The 19,580-nt window shown below is 43.9% G+C and overlaps 1 protein-coding gene across 3 annotated transcripts in view; it reads right to left on the bottom strand.

The window, feature by feature from the left end:
- Nucleotides 1–19,237, bottom strand: part of EDNRA (endothelin receptor type A) — a 50,912-nt gene extending 31,675 nt beyond the window's left edge. For 2 of the 3 annotated variants that reach the window (XR_014792102.1, XM_084856222.1), the window contains exons 1-2: nucleotides 18,964–19,237; nucleotides 11,949–12,403 (exon numbers count right to left, since the gene is read on the bottom strand). Coding sequence is in view for 2 of the 3 variants with exons in the window: in XM_084856222.1 (XP_084712348.1) it covers nucleotides 11,949–12,335 (387 nt within the window). In the remaining variant the exon portion in view is untranslated. Of the gene's footprint in view, nucleotides 1–11,948; nucleotides 12,404–18,402 lie in introns of all 3 variants that reach the window. The other variant, XM_084856221.1, reaches the window with a different exon arrangement.
- Nucleotides 19,238–19,580: the final 343 nt, after the last annotated feature.

The following is a 19,580-nucleotide window of genomic DNA, read 5'->3' as shown; positions in this document are numbered from 1 at the left end:
GCCCTTTTCTGTGGTGGCCCCCACTCTGTGGAATTCCCTCCCTAGTGACCTCCCATGCCCCCTCTTTGATGAGCTTCCTCCGGGCTTTAAAAACCTGGCTCTTCAGGAGGGCATTTGGGGTGGGTTAGAGGTTTTTTTAGAGTAGTGTTGTTTTGTTCAGTTGATTATGTAAATTTGTTATTAGTATTGTATGCTGCCTAGAGTGGCTGGGCAGCTGGCCAGATGGGCGGCTAAATAAATAAATAAATGTTTGCCGGCCTCACCTTGGTCTGTGTGTGAGCCATCTGCCCTGCCCCTTTGTTCATCCATTTCGAGTGGAACACTGAGAAGGAAAGCCCACACTAAATGTGCAAATTTCCTGACTGGGTGAGGAGCTGTGGGTGTCCCGCTGAACATGCATAAGCTCTTCCTCCCAACGTTCTGTTCAATGTGCCAAGGTCAGGGGCCAGGCTGGCAGGTGCAGTTCAGCCGTGCCCTCTGTGTGCATGGCATAAGCACACAGGAGGCTCTTGCGAACAGCCCTTTAGGGTCCGGGCTTTTCATTCCAAATTTTCGTGAGGGACACGGGACTATCATTAAATACTGTACAACCTTTTTACAATGTTAAAGCCATATTATTTCAAAATAGATTGGCAGTGCAGTCTCTGGCATAGCAGAATTCTGACCACACGCTTGGGTGCTGAAATCTGAAACTTTGAAGATTTCAAGGCTCTGCTTCTGGAATTCAGGAAAACTGACCAGACAGCCGCAACTTCCTGAACATCCCCGCCCCCTCTAACCCTGGTTTTTCCACCATAACATCGGAGCTGTAATAAACAAGGCGTAAGTGCCGAGAACATTCCATTTGGATGATTTCTCTAAATGTCACCAAGTGGGCTTCATTTTACTTGTTGGTATTTATAAGTTGCTTGGCACTGCTTTTGCTGCTGGATAGAAGATGCTTTCAACAATCTAAATGGTATGCAAACCCTTAAGAAAACATGGTAAGACCCAGAGGAGAAAAAATAATTTCTAAGGAAGCTTTGGGTGGCACATGTCAGCACTTTTTTGGCTCCTTTTGACACTCCTAAAGTTTTGTACATGGCCAGGTAAATGTTGTTGGAACCTCCTATCCTGAACGGTGCCCAGTCCAGGTTTTAAAGGGCCCTTGGGCAAGACACCTGCAATGGGCCCCCTCCCTCAGCGCGTCTACCTTCTCACCACTATTGTCACCTGCTGCTGCTGCTCCTCATCCTCTTTCTAATCACCATGACCACTTGCACACTTAACAGTGAGCAAGCAGGCAGTGGCATTTGTTGCTCCTCCATCTCACCATCCCCTTCGTCTGGGCCAGAGTGAGAGGCAGGTGAACAAACAGGTTTTAATGGTGAAGAGGAGGAGCAAGTCCAGGGGCTCTTCTCAGTGGGCCCCTGCTGGGGTGTGGGCCCTCGGCAGGTGCCCAACCATGCCTACCCTTGACACCAGCCCTGATCCTGGACCACAATCGCCTTTAAAATTCTGCTGGTGTTAAAATGCAGGTTTTGTTAATGGCTTTTAACAGAAGGAATATAGCAATTGCCTTGCTGGACTGGACCATTTGGTCTAGCCCTTTGTTTCCCATTAAAGGCTATCCAGATGTCCCTGGAATATCACAAATAAGGCTTAAAGGTGATGGCTACACTGGTATAGGTGATGGCTACACTGGTATTAAGTACTGGTGTTCAGGAGGCTTTCCATAAGGCTGGAGTATTTAATTGCTATGATCCATCACAGGTGATATGGAGGGAAGGCAGAGTTGCAGGGTACATTCAGATATGAGGTATGTGATCCAACTAGGGATGTATAGATTTTGTTAAATCCATTTCATCTGTGTTTTGTGGATTGTCAGTCATCTTTTGTTCTGTTGTCCATTCATTGACAGAATTGGATTTTTTGTATGAGAATTTCATGCTTGTGCAAGTGTGCATTTGCACAAATCCCCCCCCCCAAAGGAACGGTTCGCAAGTCTGCACAATTCAGAAAACCCAGGCCCAGTGTGGAATCCGCAGGTCAGGTTCATAGAAATCTGAACTCATTTGAATCCACTGCAGATTTCTCCAGCACCCCTAGATAGTGCAAACTGGGTTCTATGTGGTATGGACTGGGGAGCCCATTTCCATCTACACTGCAATGCAAACATGCATTCCCAACCAATGTGTTTGGCTGGATTTGCACTGTTATCTGCATGTAACTATTTTTGGACTTGGACCTATGCTTCTGCTCCGCTCTCTGACAACTGTGCTCCCTGTATAAGAAACATTTTTTGAAAATAATATTTGCACTTAGAATTAATGGTAGCAAATTTATCCTTCTTCCAGCATGTAATAAACATATTGCATCTGGCATGAGAGGTAGACTGTTGTAAAGCCGTTGTCTTGGAGTCAGTTCAAATACTAAAGGTGGAGTGTTAATTCACCTCTGGCTGACCAGCAAATTGGGAGCCTGGCAAAGTGATCAAATGCCTGTTTCACCAACAGCATAGCTGAACTGCAAGTACACTTAAAAGAGAGTTTAGGAGTGCAGCCTCAGTCCATCCTGATTCCTGTCCAGCTATTCTCCACACCTGTGTTTTTAAGCAGAGGATGAGCAAATATCACAGGCCCATCCAATTAAAGTTTTTGTATTCCTCCATCTCCCCACCCAGTTCAATTGCCAGATATAACTATGAAGGGTCCATATAACCTTTCATGGAAGCAAAGAGGTACCTTGCACAGAGCTGCTGAAAACCCAAATAATAAATGGTTTACTCCTAAGCAGAGTGCATTGTCAGGGGGCACCTCATTGTCAATTCATGTTGTAGCATTGTTTTCCCCCCTCTTTGTTTTGTAGCCCTCCCTAGCAAGGAAGGCACACTAGGCAGGATTTTAAACACGAAAAATATAAGTTTGTTATTATGCCTGCTCCTACAGCCCCCCTGTCCTTCGCCTTTCTCCTTCCCTTTAACCCTGATCACCAGTGGTATAGACCTGGTTGGCATGATCATTTTCAGCCATGGTGGCTTAAATAAGCTACTGTGATTTGTGGCACATGCTGGGCACCCATGGGCACCCATTCCATAACCTAACCCCTAAACCCAGTGAGGGTGGGTTGTTGGAGTGGGCTGTTTTAGGGTTGTAGGTGGTTTGTTAACCACACCAACAACCCACCCTCATTGGGTTCAGATGACACAACAACCTACAAGCAGGGGTTGGGTTACAGAACGTGTGCTCACAGGCACCCAGCACATGCCTCAAACCATGGTGACTTATTTCACCCATATATATTTTGAAGTTCAGGTGCTCATCTCTATACCTAAGCCCCACACAAGGAGAGGCCAAAATTGCAGGCAGCTTTGTTGATCCGTTATCAACAAGCCAGTTCTAGCAGTTTTCATCTCCACCAAGAGAAGGTCTTTTGTAAAGTTAATGGGTCTTATTGGCCCATTCAAAACTAAGCCACCCATTACAACAAGGAGCAATATACTGTCGCTGGGAAAATCCATTTCCCCACAGCTAATGTGAGGACTGCAGCTAAATTCAGAGGGAACACAGAAGTCTGAGGGGTGGTGGTGACAGATAACATCCACATCCCTGCTAATAAAAAAAGTTGCAATGGTGTGTCCCTGTGAGCCCTGGCTCCACTACACCACCGCTGAGCACAGTGGCAAGTTTAATCTCAAGGACCAGGCTACAGACATTCTAAACTTTAAAATCTAATGGTACAAACTTCTAAACACAAATTGGGGCATAAACTGCAGCTATGAACATCCAGCAAACCAGTCAAAATAATAGAATTTGGTTCCTTCTAGCACTGGTATATTACATAGTATTTGCTTAATGGCAAAGCATTGTTTATAGTTCTATAGATTTGGTTTCCTTCTTTTCTTTTTATTGTTTTTGCAGAAGGATTGCTTGCCTTTTTTTGTCTGGGGAATTGGCCGTCTCCTGTCCCCTCTACTATTAGGCCCACTGTATTTCAAACTGATCTGTCCTCCCGATGTGTACACATTCACAAACACAGTGATTTGTTAAAACATGTTTTTCTTTCCAAGCATTGGGCAGAGTACCTCTTTTTCTCACAGCTGTGTTGCCTTTCATATCTTGTGATAGAACAGCTGCTTTTGTTAATTAACAAGCTACCACAAAATGGGTGAATCCAAGGTACATTGGTCTATAACATTTATACGTTGTTTTCAGGCTCCCCACTCCACCCCCACTCAACAGATTGCAGGATTGATTGACTGATTGTATTTCCATACTGCCTTTTGGAAGCCAAACAAGGCAGATTACAAAAAGTTCAGAAAATAAAAACCATAATCAAATAAAAACATTGTGAACATTACAAACAACCTTAAAAGCCACAACAACAATTTTAAAAGTCCAGTGCTGGGAGAATGGGGACCAATCGCAACTCCAAAGGAAGTGTGTTCCAGAGTTTGGGAGCAGCACAGGAAAAGCCCTTGGGCCTCTGCCAGCGAGGGTGTCTAGGGCCTCTCCTGCTGATCTTAATAACTGAGTAGGCTCATGACAAGGTAGGCAGTGCCTCAGAAAGGCACGAGATAGGCCCCACCGAGATATGCAGTCCCTCAGATAGCCCTAAGCCATTGCAGGCACAATCCTATGCATGTTTAGGCAGAAAAACGGCCTACAATTCCCAGCCTACCCCAGCCAGCCATTTTTGCTGCTCAAACATACTGTACATAGGATTGTGTCCTTATAGGACACAACATCTTGAATTGAACCCGAAAAACAATCGGCAACCAGTGCAGATCTTTCAATACCAAGGTGATGTGATCACAATACCGTGCATCACTTAGCAGCCTAAGTGCTGCATTTTGCACCAACTGAAGCTTCCAGACACTCTTCAAAGGCAGCCCTATATAGAGCACATTGTAACAGCCTAGATTGGAAATGAATGGATTAAAAAAACAAAAAACAAATACAGATTCTTGCTTTTTTGTTTATGAAAACACCTGGCTATCAAGGTGATGAATGAGTTACACATTCATACACAACTAGCCCACAACCAGTATTGGCTGGATGAAAGGACTAGGCACATATTATGTTGAAGAATCAAGCTGTCTCACATAGCTGCTTGACTGATAGTAGGCACGCTATTGGAGAATGCATTCCAAGGTGAGCCTTGGATAGCTCCTTTAGAGTTCTGACTGGTTCTGACTGAAACCTGGAGCGGATCCACCACCCCACTGACGTTGGAGCCACCAGCCTCCACTGATATAGAGTATATCTTAATAGTAAACTCGTTCTCTGAGTGTGGATCCTTAGGTAGCCAAACTATGCACAAGAGGGAATTATTACCAGTCTTGGTGGAACCTCAAGGTCTGCAGAAGTACAAAAAAACTGGTGGGGGGGAATCTAAGGGAGTCGGGGGGGGGGGCCAAAACAGCGCAATGAGGACTGAGCAGTCTCAGTGGCCACAGAACACTGAGGCCTGGGCAGGAAAAAAAACACAAAAACCTGGAGCGGGGAAAATATAATGGAGTATCCTGGAATGGGGCATAGCTGGTTGGCTGGAATCCTGAACACACACACTCCAGACTGTATCATTTTGTTGCAGTATATTGTATATCGCTCTATATTTGGTAACAAGTAAAATTGGGCCCAAAATTTGGTTTCTTGGCATCTCAGCTTTCACATTTTTAATGTGTGTGTGTATAAATATGTGCACCACACACACACACACACACACACACAAGCGCACAAACCAATACTCAAAAAAGAAAAGAAGAAGTCTTGACGCTCATGTGTATGTGTGTGCACATACACAGATTATCTGTCTCACACACACACATCACCTGAGAAAGTGACTGGGAATGATCTAAAAGGGGTGTCAGTGAGACAGACATGACTCTCATAGGTTGTGGCAGAATCCATGTGGGAGGAAGTCTGTCCCAAGATCTTTATATCTAAACTTTATTCAAAGCTAAGCTAGACCTTTGTACTAATGCCAGGACTTCATTCTGCTAGGGCTCTTCAAAGAATGCTAAGCAAAAAGGATTTATAACCAGATCTGTTGGATTTAGAGAAAGAGTCACGAGAAACAAAAAAGTAATGATATATACATATAAAGGTTCAGATTTGGCTTTTAAGTAAGGCAAGTCTGTGTTTCCAACAGGAAATATGAAGGGGCTATAGCAGAGTGGTAGAGCACATGCTTTTCCTGTAGAAGGCCCTGGGTTCAATTCCTCACATCATCAGTTAAAAAAGGAGAGGCTGCAGTGCTAGAAATCCATGAAGAACTGCTGCCAGAGCAGACAATACTATAATGTGGTCTGATTCATATAAGGCATCTCCTTGTGCAAGCTAACCCTGCGCAATGCATTGGCATGCTTTCTACTGCTCTGTAATGAATAAAGCAGCTCATACCACCAGCCCCTAAAGCTATAACACTTTATGAAGAAAATCCTTTTAAGGCTGAAATCCAAACCACACTTCCTAGGGCAGGGGTGCAGAACCTCAGGCCTAGTGGGGGCCACAACTGGCCTTCCAGGGTCCCCCAGAAAGTTACCCCCCCATACAAATCTATGGTGCAACTGCACTTGGAATACTGTGTACAGTTCTGGTCACCACACCTAAAAAAAAATATTGTAGAGCTGGAAAAGGTGCAGAAAAGGGCAACTAAAATGACCAAGGGGCTGGAGCATCTCCCCTATGAGAGAAGGTTACAACAGCTGGGACTGTTTAGCTTGGAAAAAGGGAGGGTAAAGGAAGAGATGATAGAGGTCTACAAAATTATGCATGGTGTGGAGAATGTGGATAGGGAGACATTTTTCTCCCTCTCTCAAAATATAGGAACCCAGGACAATCCTATGGAGCTGATTGGTGGGAGATTCAGGATAGATAAAAGAAAGTTCTTCACACAGTGCATAGTTAAACTATGGAATTCACTACCACAGGAAACAGTGATGGCCACCAGTTTGGATGGCTTTAAAAGGGGGTTAGACAAATTCCTGGAGGAGAAGCCTATCAATGGCTACTAGTCTTGATGGCTATGTGCTACCTCCAGTACCAGAGGCAGTGAGCCTATGTGCACCAGTTGCTGGGGAACATGGGCGGGAGGGGGCTGTTGAGCTCATGTCCTGCTTGTGGGTTCCTGGTTGACAGCTGGTTGGCCACTGTATGAACAGAATGCTGGACTAGATGGACCCTTGGTCTGATCCAGCATGGCTCTTCTTATGTTCTTATGTTCTCTGGCCCCACTTCCATTCAGCGACTTCCTGCCTTTTGTGCATCCCACCCCCCTTCTTAAAGGTTGAAATGCCTCCCTAAGACTTATTTACTGGCAGTAAGAGCTTTAAGCTAAACTATGCTGGTATCTGGTGCATTTCTGCCCAGCTCGTTTGCCTTTGGCCCTGTCCTGTTTGGCTTTGCCCCCACCCACCAGTGGAATGCGGCCCCTGAAAGCTTTTCTGAAATGGAATTTGCCCCTTGGGCTGAAAGAGGTTCTGTACCCCTGTCCTAGGAAGGAAGCCCCAGTGAACACAGTGGGACTCACTTCTGAGTAAACATGCATAGGATTGAGTTGGAAAGTGCATTAAGAACCACCTAAGTCAAGGAGTATGCAGTGTATTCCTCAGGCATTATGCCCCTCGCATGATGGAGGGAGGGCTAGAGAGGACACATGCACTAGTTCTGCCCCCTCTGTTGCATCACCATGCCGATCCCCATGGGTTGGAAAAGCAATAAAGCAGCAACAGGGGTGCAAGGGAAGGGGCAGGGGCAAAAGGCTCCTTCCTGTTCTCCTTCTCATGCAGTGGTAAACTGGGAGGGAAGGCAGAACACTCAAATAAGACTAATGACTGTAATATCAAGTGGTCACTGGCATGTGTGAATGGGACATCACAGTCATATTACCCCAAACACAATGATTTTCAGTTGAACAAGTCCACACATTCAGCTGAGTTATCTGCTGCTGAGAAATCAAGTTATGTATGTGCATGCGTGAACCGGGTTCTAAGACTACCACCTACACTACCCTGCATACAGGACAAAAGAAATGCAGTGGTATGCAGTGTAAGGCGAATGTGCTGCAACATATTTTTAAAGGAGTTCCAGATGTCAGCCTTATTAGAGTGTTTTAAATTAGCTGTCAGGCATCTGTACATTGGGTCAAGAAAATGCAATGATTATTTACAACTAAAAACTCATTTGTACAAGTGAAGCCATATTACACACCAAAGCATCATTTTGCTGTATCAGAAATGTTGGGCAAGAAGGGGTCATTAAGTTCATGAACTTCAGGATCCAAAGAGAAGGGAAAGGAAGGGCGAATTTTAATAATTTTGCTCAGTAATCCCAAGTGACTAAGACTGGTTCCGGCACTCTCAATAATGTTAAACTTATTTGAGACTGGCCATAAATATATCATATATCAGAACTCCAACACATCAGTTCTGACAGTCTGCAAGTGTTACTTTCAAACAAAGATAAAGTGACTAGTAGAGAATATTTTCATCATGCATAACTATAGTTTCCTTGGCCAAGCCTCTGAAAAAGAGGCCATGAAATGAATCTTAGGAATTTGTAAGCATTTTGCTCTCTTTATTTTGCATGTCTTGATTTTGTTAGTTGCTCAAAACAAGAGGTGAAGGGACCCCACAGGGAACCCCAATCTCTGGTTGTATGAAAATGAGAATAGAGTTGCTAATTATAATACAATAAGAAACCATTCCAAATGCACAGATACAATTGTTTCTGTGTATTCTGTGAATTTTGAATTGTTCTAATGTCATTATAAACAGTATAAAATGATAAATATACTATCTGAGTCTTTGGCTTCTTCTGTTTGTGTTTCTAATTGTTAGTTGAACAAAGAGCAAGATCAAAAATCAAATTCAATTGTTTCATTTTTTAAAACAATTATGCTGCACTGGGAGTAAGCATCTTACAGTAAAGATGTAAAACAAGGGCCAAACTACATATTTCGTTAAGCTCATAATTTGTAATTGCAGGCTTGATTTTTCTTGACCAAAAACAGGCACCGGGGTGGGGAGAGCTGATCATGACTGGGACCACGGTGTCAGGGGAGAGGACCTCCATTGTGGTCCTGATCCAGACTGGAATTGTATAGCTACAGTTCTCTTGTACTATTGATCCCATCCCTAAAATGTAGCGAAGTACATAGAGGGAGGCTGACCGTCTCCTTCTCCTAGAAAGTGTATCACTATTTTTATACTTCTCCACAAGTGGGAGTATGTCAGTTTCCTCCCTGTATTGTGATAAGGGTGCCGTCACCCAGTTCTTATTTGGTATAGAGTTTTAAAGAAAGCAAGGCAATTCTCCACACAGATGTGCTGTTTAATTGCATTGCAGCAGGGACCTTGGGTTTGTGGGGGCTCTAATTTACAGTATATGATTAAAGATGATTAATACAGCTGTTGCTCCTATGGACCCTCCTTTTCTTTATTTAAAATTCATTTTAAAATGTTGCATGTATATCCTGTTCATACATGAAATTCCCAGTGGTCCTCCTCCAGATTGCTGATCAGATAAAACTGCTACTTAGCTTCAGCAATGGAACACAGGAAACTGCCATATATCAAGGCAGGCTATTTGTCCAACTAGCCCAGGATTGTACTACTCTGACTGGAAGTGGCTGTACAAGGTCTGAGGCAGAACTTCTTCCACATCATCTGCTACTACCTGGCCCTTTTCAGTGGAGATGGAAGGGACTGCACCCGGGTCCTTTAGCATGCAAAGCACGTGCCCTACCCCAGGGTCCTGGTCCCTTCCCTTTCCCCTCACCAACTCTGTTATCCTTTATGCACCCTGGGAAGTCTGTCCTGTTGTCTCGAGCTTTTAATGGTCTTTTATTTCCTACTGTTATCTGCCATTCTTCTATCTTCTATCTTCGATTGAAGTTAAATGGAGAGCCACTGCTAATTAGAGTTGACAATATGAACAAATATGGTTCAATGGACAAATAACCTGACTAGATATAAGGCAGTATCCTATGTTCCTTCTTATTGGGTTGAATCATGACTAACTGAAGTCCCATTGATTTCAATGGGTCTACTCTAAGTATGACTAAGTCTGGATCCAACCCCATGTCTGAGGAGGGTTCCATTATTTGGGTGCCATCATGGAAAAGATCCTCTCCCCTGCAGCCATCTGCCTAACTTCAGAAGAAGAGTCTTTGAAGAAAATCCTAATTAATGGGCAGGTTCACATGGGAGGAGATGTACTGGACCAGGGGTAGAGTACTGCAGTCCCAGGGTCCAAATCTGACCCTCCAGGAGCCCCCAGAAGGCCTCGACCTATTCTCCAGGCCCCACCCACTTTCCCCCGACCAATCATTTGGTGGTTTCCCAGCTTTAGTGCAGTTTTTCCCCATTCTAAAACATTGGCATGCCTCTCCCAAGGCTTAGATAGTGGCATTAAGAGCTTTAAGCTAAAACATGTTCACATTTTTTGTATTTTGGCCCCACTCTTTTTGCCTTTGGCCTTACCTGCCACTGGAATGTGGCCCCCAAGAGCTTCTCTGAAATGGAATTAGGCCATCAGGCTGAAAGAGGTTCTGCACCCCTGCATTAGATACCTCAACCTCAGGCTGTTTAGGGCCCTATAAGCCAAAACCAGCACTTGGAATTGAGATTCTAAAGATCTTTTAACACTAGAGCAATGAAGTGTCTGCAGGAGGAGCCAGCCCCAGTTCATAGTCTGGCCACCACATTCTGCACCAGTTGGAAGTTTTCTAGATGCTTTTCAGAAGCAGTCTATCATACAACACAGAATGCTAATTTAGCCTAGACATGAGAGCATACATAGCTGTGGCCAAACCACCTCTCTCCAAGAAAGGACTGAGATGGTACATTAACTGAAGTTTGTGGAAGGTGCTATATGTTACAAATGGCTGGGTTATCCATCCTCCAGCTGGATGTAAAAGGACTGGATCTAAAAGCACTTCTACCACCCAGTGTTGACCTTGGACCTTGGGGTGGGGGTGCAGCCTCATGCAGAACAGGTCAAATACCAATTCCTTAGGTTGATAAGCAATTAATCAACCACACCTTTGGCTCACGTGGATTGACTTTCCATTTATTATCCCTCATTCTGCCTATTACTGACTAAACAACAGTGCTTCCAACTCCTATCCTCTATAGGTGATCCAAAAGGATACCATGGCTGATGTATCAAAGCCACAGAGAAGTACAGGGGAATCAACAGTAACTTATTATCTGTCATTCTCTCAGTATAGGTAATCCACTGGGTTATGTTCCATTAAATGGCCCAAGCCATTTTTGATCCATAGCCAGGCCAGTAGCCAGACTGAAATGGGCCCAAAAGCGTCAGTATCATCTAGGAATGTCTGGAGCTGAGCCCTCATCATCTGCTTGTCCTCTCCAAGCTCATTACACTTTGTGGATAACACCCAAGTAAATACATTGGTTATAATGTGGTTAAGAACCAATTCACACTAACCTTTTACTGTGGCACTATGTGATCCACCGGACATACTATCACTACTTTCTCAGTTTGTTTCAGCTTATCACAAGCTACATCCACTAATCTACCCACTTTTATATGTTTCACAGCAACATGTAAAAGCATGCAGGCAACGGCTTTGCCATAGGTGCAACGCTTACCACATGCCCTTCTGCACTGAAAAGTTATGTGGACTGGAACACCAACTGATGATTTGCATGTGTATGTGTGAAAAAGCATCACATACCCAGTGCCATAGACAGGGGCTTCATGTCACTCCAAGCACAATGTTTTGCAGTGGAGGCAATTCACACGTTCAGCTATCAGCACCTAAGATGTGATGCAAGATGACATCTTAAGCCTACAAGTGTGTGTAAATTATTCCTTAGATGGGCATACACAAGTATAGGATGGCTTATTGATCCAGATGCAAACCATGAGGGTTACATCCCCATAGCATTTCTTATTCCATAAAGTAAATGCACAATAAAAGTTGTGGTATTTTACCTTGTATACATTGATAGGGATATCTATGACGATATAGATGAGGTCTCCCAGTGCCAGGCTAGCTATCAGTGCATTGGGGCCATTCCTCATACACTTGTTCTGGTAGATAATCCTCAGCAGAGTTGCATTCCCAACAAGTCCAATGATGAAAACTGCACAGGATATTACAGTATTGATGAATTTGAAAGTATCATGAATTCTAGGACGTAGGGAACAAAACTTGTAGGTTTTGTTGGGTTGACTTGTATGGAGCAACAATTTAGGTTCTGTGCCAGCGGCATCATTTCCAGAGTAAGTCACGTTTGAATGGTAGCTGTCTGAATGGTCACTGATGACAGATCCAGTTACTAGAAGTGCCAAAACCATCCTGAAATGAAATGCTTCCATCTTCAAATCTTCAGTACCAGAAATTAATATGATCAGTATTTCAATATTATATTTCTTACTTATTCCACCTGCAAAGAAAAACAATGAAAATGTTTATGTTGCAGGATCAGCACACTAATCAAAACTTATATTTATTTATTTTATTTTTAAAAGAGAAATCATTTTTCATTCTGAAAAGATGATTGGCATTTTAAAGAATGCCTACTGATAAAAGCAATTTTGCAGCCTGCAAAACACATCCAGAGCACATTTATTTGTAAGTTTTGCACCTTGATTACAAGAAACTTTATGTCCACATAATTCATTGGATGCAGAGTTTTGTGAACATATTCCATGCATGGAATGGGGCATTCTTGCGTCTTGGCTTCCCTTTCCCCATGGAGCCCTCTTTGCCTCCCTGAAAATCTGTTCTGGCAGGCTGGGGCCTGGGGGACCCTCTAGAACAGTACAGGAAGTGGCACGGGAAATCAGCAAAAATAGCCTCCTTCTGCTTCCGTTTGTGCAGACAGATCCACTGGATACTAAACCCTTCTGAAAATGAAAGTACTACTTCCACTGAAATAAGGACACCATCCCAAGAAATTTTAAATATTGTTTATATTCACTGCAGACAGTTCATGTGTTGCCAACCATCATGTAAGTCTGTGATCCTAAGGCTAGCACATTTAGAAATACATTGATTTTAATGGAACATATTTGTACATTTGTTTACATGTGTCAGTGTTTTATTTATAAAACTTCCATTCTCTAATCCTAATTTCACCCCACCTATCCTAAGCATATTTATTTGGAAGTAAACTGCACTGATTTTAATTATTCTCCCACACCCATGATCCTAAATGTGATTAGGATCATAGAAAAAGAGAAATTTAGAATTGTGAAATACATATTGGGTGCTGTAAAACTTTTGGTCCTTGGAAGATCAGAAAGACTACTTTCCTTAACAATTTACAGGAATATCTTTCAGAAATGTCTGAGTCCCTTTTCTGCAGGAGTAATAGTTAGTCACCAAACCAATAAAGTTACTACAAGCCAAAAAGACAAACTCAAATGCAAAGTCCTGATTAGAATCACGTAAGCCAAGTGATTCCCTTCCTATGTGTCATTATGCATCATCTTTCTTCAGCTCTCTGTGAGAAATAGTCACAGGACGCCCCTGACTGAAATAAGGCATAGTCAGTGGTAATGTTGGCTAATAGGGAGATGAGACGTTCAGGGCACAAACTAGCCAGCCCATGCACATTTACATGAGATTAAGTCCAACTGAACATAGCAGACCTACCTCTGAGTATATATGTCTAGGATGCACATCTTCCTGATTTCAATTGTAGAGAGTTAAGTGCTTAATTTTGGCTGGATTGTGACTCTGTCACAATCAGGCATGCTTAAGCCTACTGAAATCCTCCAGGGATTGTGGCCTATATGTTGTTGTATTTAAAATTTTGCATGAAGATTATACACCGACACATTCTGCTTTCAACGCACAGGGCTCAACTGTTGTACAAACCCCAAGAAACAGTCCATACTAGTTGTCAGATGGAGCTATTTTCAGTTTGGTATTGACACCCTACACAGCAACCTATTTAACTGCCAAATCACACATGACATATTCCTGTACATTTCCCCCTAAAGGACAAAAGTGTAGGAGGGGTATTTTGAGTAGAGGAACAGCGAGAGGGATAAGGATTATGCAGCAACTTCCTCTTACTGTTCTCCCACTGAAACGTGTAGCACCTAAAGATTTTTGGGTTTTGATTCAAGAAACCATTGGAAAAAAGATACATACAGCTGAGTGTAACATGTTGTTTGCCCAGTTGAAGTAAATGAGAGTGGTACTCCATTTCTAAATACAATGGCCAGAGTCCAGCACAAGTGTTGGGCGGCAACTCTAAAAGGAGGGTCTCAGACAAATATCTTTTGTAGCTCTTTTCCTTTAGATCAGGGGTGGGCAACTTGTGGCCCTCCAGATGTTTTGGCTACAACTCTCATTATCCCTCATAACTGGCTATGCTGGCTAGAGCGGATGGCAGTTGTAGGCTAAAACATCTGGAGGGCCACAAGTTGCCCACCCCTGCTTTAGATCTTTTAAGTCAGGAGTGGGCAACCTGTGGCTCTCCAGATGTTTTGGCTTACAACTCCCATCAGCCCTAGCCAGCATAGCCAATGGTGAGAGATTATGGGAGTTGTTGGCCAAAACATCTGGAGGGTCAGAAGTTGCCCACCCCTACTTTAAGTGGAGGAGTCAACGATTAAACTTAGGACCTTCTGTATACAATACATATGCTCTAATAATGAGTTATGGCCCCTTTCCAAATGGGAAAATGTTCCATATTTCTAGGATATCATCATGGCTGTCCCATGGAATCAATAGGCAAAACCAACAGTAAAATTCCCCAATCCCCACAAAGCATCTTATGAACAGATTTTTTAAAAAACCAAATGATTTCTATAGGAACAAACTTCACTTGGATGTTCTTCTCACTGGTGGCAGTATGCACCTTAGGTTAATGGGACATCAGACCTAAATATATCCCACCTTAAGAATATAAGAAGAGCCTTTCTGCATCACACCAAATGCCTATCTAGCCCAGCATCCCTTGGGAAGCCCAAGCAGGACATGAGCATAATAATCCTCTCCCACTGTTGTTCTCCAGTGACTGGTATTTAGATTCATGTAGCCTCTGATCCTGAAGCCATAATGACTAGCAGCTATTGATAGCCTTGATCATGAATTTGTCTAGTCCAGGACTCCCCAACATGGCACCCATGGGCATCATGGCACCCCCACGGGGCCTTCCAACGGCGCCCACAAAGGGTCCCCAATGTAGCGCTTGTGGGCACCTGGAAAGCTTTAACAACAACAACAACAAAAACTTCCCCCTTTTAATATATGTACATGGATTTGTATATATCCATAGTGATGAATGGATGCCTATATATGGAAATGCTTATATATGGAAATACTATATATATATATATATATATACACACACACACATATATACACACACACCCCTACATATAGCCTTACAATTTCTCTCCATCTAACCCCTTTCCTTGCTATTTCTCTCCCTTCCCCATCCCTAGCCTTCTTCTTTCTCTCTCGTCCTAGTCCCTAACCTTGCTCTTTCTCTCCCACTCACCACTTTGTTGTGCTGTTTTTCTTGACTTCCAGCCTCTAGCTTCATTATCTCTCCCCCACCTCTTTCCCTCACTGTTTATCCCCCCACCTAGCCTCGCTCTTTCTCATCCCTCTACCCCTTTGCCATGTGATTTCCCCCTCCCTCTCAGCTTCTAGCCTCGCTATTTCTCCCCCCCCCACCTCTTTAGCCAGGCCTCCATGACAGCCATTATGTGACTAGCCACTTCTTCCATGGGAGCCATTTTGTAGTGGTGCCCACAGCAGTTTCTCAAATTCCCAAATGTGCTCACGGGTCCAAAAAGGTTGGGGATGCCTGGTCTGGTTTGTTTTTAAAGCCCATCACCAGATCTTGTGGAAGCAAATTCCATAATTGAACTAAGCACTGCATGACAGTTCTTCCTTTGGTCTGTGCTGAATCTTGCACAGTTCAGCATCACTGGATGACCCTGGGTTAGAGTCCTGTGAGATCTTCTCTCTATCCACAGCACACATTATTTTATACATCTCTATCATGTCTCCACTTACTCATCTTTTTGTCTAAATGAAAAATACCCAAATGTTGGAAGTCATTAAGTAAAACAAAATAAAACAGTGGGAAGAAATTTCAAAGGAGCTGAACTTCTAGCAGTTCTTTTTGTATAAACTATAATTTTCAGATATTGTGTGTGGAAAATAAGCTGTTTGGAAAATCTGGCCCTAAAGATGAGAACTGAACTCTTTTGGCTCCCAAACCACAAGATATCAATACACTGAAATTATTTGTCACTACAGAGTAGCTTAGAGAGCACCCTGGGGAGCAAGAGAGGAAAAATAATCCTGATTCCTGACCCTCAAAGCCAGATTTGGAAATTCTGATGTGGTCAAGCCACAGGGATATTTCTAACAATCTTTTCCCAACAATCTAAATTGCCTGTGTGCTGCTGTTTCTTTCCCTCCTGACCTTGTCCTGTTTTCTCCCTCTCCTGCAGTCCCTAATAGCCACACAAGTCCTTCGACTAGCCTGACCCACAATATCTAAGGACACTCCCCCCCCCCAACCTTGGGGCCCTGTAGACAGTGGGCCCCTATGGACAGCATTGCTCCTTACTCTGTCCAGGCTCTCATAGATTGCAGTATGTGGTTTTCTAGGTTGTGGTCATCGGACTCTACTGTGACCTAAATGGACATGAACACTAGGGATTTTTCCATTGAATTCTGTTCCTACTCACTTTCTTGAACCACCTAGGAGCTACACTTGAACGTAGGAGGCACATATGCCTCATAATGTATGTACCTACTCCGTATATATTGCCATATCCTTTGTCTAGGTAATTTCAGTGCATTTACAGCCTTTTGGAACACAGGAAGCTCAGGCTAAGGTTTACTGAAGGAATTTACATTGCTATCCTACGCATACTTTCTCAGAAGTAAGTTGCAGTGTGTTCAGTGGGGCTTACTCCCAAGTAAACATGCTTAGCATTGCTATCTTAAACTGATGTTTAGCAGAATTTAAAATCTACTCTTCATGCATTTTAAACTGGTTAGTTTCTGTTGAGTAGAGACTCACAATGTGATCCTAAACATATTGGGTTGGATCCAGACTCAGCAAATTGGACTTAGTTCGTCTTGAAATTGACAGGATTTAAGATTACTAATGTAATCTGATTGTAATAGGAATGTGTAGTGCAATCCTATGTATACATCTGCTCAGAAGTGAGCCCCTCTGCTGACTTCAAGGAGACTCCTATGTAAGTGTGTGTAAGACTGCAGTCTAAATTCAACTAACTTAGCTTGGATCCAACCCATCTGGTGAAATTCAACTGAAGTTAATCATGACTAAGGCTGCAGTCCTATGCACATTTACAAAGGAGTAAGTCCCATTGGAACTCAGTAGGATTTACTTTGAAGTAAACAGGCAAAGGATTGGAGCATGTGTACCAATAAAATCAACATCACTTGTCAGTCATGAATGACTGAAACCTATTCCATTGCTTCCAGTGGGAAGTGAACATTGCTGGATGGTGCCTAACTCTTGAATTTACCTCTAAGTACGTGACTTTAGGTGTGCAGTCCAAATTAAATCATTTTACTCTTTAGGACTGAATTACCAACTGATTCAAAGCCAAGCACTTTGGTTTTTACTTTGTTGTGCACTGGGTTAAGTTATCTTACAACATGTATAGGAAAGAACAAGCTATGTGTCCAGGGATTTCTGAAGTTAATTAAAACAACAACAAACATTGGCATAATTCCCAAAAGCCCAAGGACACTTTGATGCAGGTAGATAAACACTAATTTTCTAGTGTATGAATTACTTACGTCTGCAATCCTAAACATGCATACTAGGAAGCTAGTGCTGCTGAGGGCAACAAGACTTCTGACTAAACATGTTTAGGATTGAACTGTAAAACAGTTTAACTTCCACTTAGACTGATTTGGTCATATTGACTACGATGGGCTGGAATGCTTGTTTAAATACAAGTATACCAGTGCAAGTTTTAGGGTGCTCTTAAAAATTATTATTATTATTATTATTAAAAAAGTGTATTGCTGCATTACTTTATTGGTATCCTCATCCCCACATTATCAGTTCGAAATAAATGCCATTAATGGAACTTAGTACTTTTAACAAAGTGAATTAGGATCTCAGCCTATTGACTTCAGTACAATGTACAGGCCATCCTAAACGAATTGGGTTGGATCCAGATTTAGCTACGGATTTCAGTGGGTCTACTTGAAGTGTGACTAAATCTGGATCCAACCCATTTTACATGCAAGAAGAAAGGGGCCTTTGATTTCAAAGGAACTGAACGTTATCCTGCCATAGTGTGCTGAGAACCTCTCACAAAAGTGAGAAGTTATGATCTACTCGGCAACTTCGTGCTAAACTTGGAAGGAGCCATTCATTTCAATAGGACGTTCTTCCAGGTCTGCCTTCAATCTCACCCGATGTCGAGCTGGACCCGCTATCTCCCCCACACTCGTAGGTGTGAAGGCGGCGGGGTTCCGGGGGAGGATTTTTAAAGGCCAAACGACAGGAGCGGGTAGAATTAAACAGCCCCTCGCCCGGTTCTCGTCCTCTCTCCGTCGGGGCTTTCAGGAAACCATCAGCTTCTTCTGTTCACGCGTCTCCCGTGTCAGATCGAGTCTGGCCAGACGTTTGAATTCTGCTCATTTCAGACAAAGCAAACATAGCGTACTTTGGAGAGATAAGGGGCCGTGTCTGCCTTGTCTTTTCTCCTTCAACGCAGCAGCGTCCAAGCAGAACACATACCCATACACAAAGTAAACGGGGGGAGAGGGAGAGAGACTATAGCTGTGCGACAAGAGGTGATCGCTTTTTTCCTGCATAATCCAAGAGGCGCAACAGCATCCCCCGGTTAGGCTGCTTTCCAGCCTTCCCGTCTCGCGCCTCTCCGGCGCAGACAAAACAACCCGGCCCTGAAAGGAGTCCGCCACAGTCGCCCTCCGAGGAGACGCGCACGCGGCTTCGCGCCGCACACCCACCGTTTGCTGCTCTCGGCGAGAGAAACGCGCCGGCCGTGCGGCGAAAGTGGCCCTCGGCGCGCCGCCGGGGACGAGAACACGCCTCCGCCGCTCCGGACTCCGATTCCGGGCATGGGAAGCTTCTTTATCTAGAGTCGCGCCGCCGCGCAAGTTTGGAAGGAAGTGGGTTCTGCCGGCGTTTCCTCCTCGGAGGTCTCTTTTCTAGGGAAGACCTCGCAAAGCGCCCCCCGCCCCAATCCCCGTCTGGCTGGGTGGGAGTCCGACTCTCCACCTCAGCTAATCGAGAGCGAGAGCGCGGCCAGATCATCCCCCTTTTCTCCCCATCCCCCAGTTTCAAAGGGGAGGGCGAAGGCGAAAAATAAGGCCTCCAGCCAAAAGTGAGACGCTGCCAATGATCTAGCAAGCTCCCCCCCCCCCAAGACAGCCTCCCCCCCCCCGCGCCTGCAAACTGGGAACGCTAAGTACTTTAACCAGTTCCTCCCCGGGAGGGGAGGGGCTGCGTGCTTGCTCGCTTGAGAAACAAGGGTGAGGCATCGATTACGGTTCGTCCGCTGCAGGGCAAGTGCTTGCAATCCGGAATCATCTGCGTGGAAGGGACGGAGGTAAGCAAGGAGGCG

This window comes from Heloderma suspectum, chromosome 5 (genome assembly GCF_057233095.1).
Source record: "Heloderma suspectum isolate Gila_16-S chromosome 5, 16-S_ref, whole genome shotgun sequence".
Taxonomy (NCBI): Eukaryota; Metazoa; Chordata; class Lepidosauria; order Squamata; family Helodermatidae; genus Heloderma; species Heloderma suspectum.
This window is presented reverse-complemented; position numbering and strand designations above follow the sequence as displayed.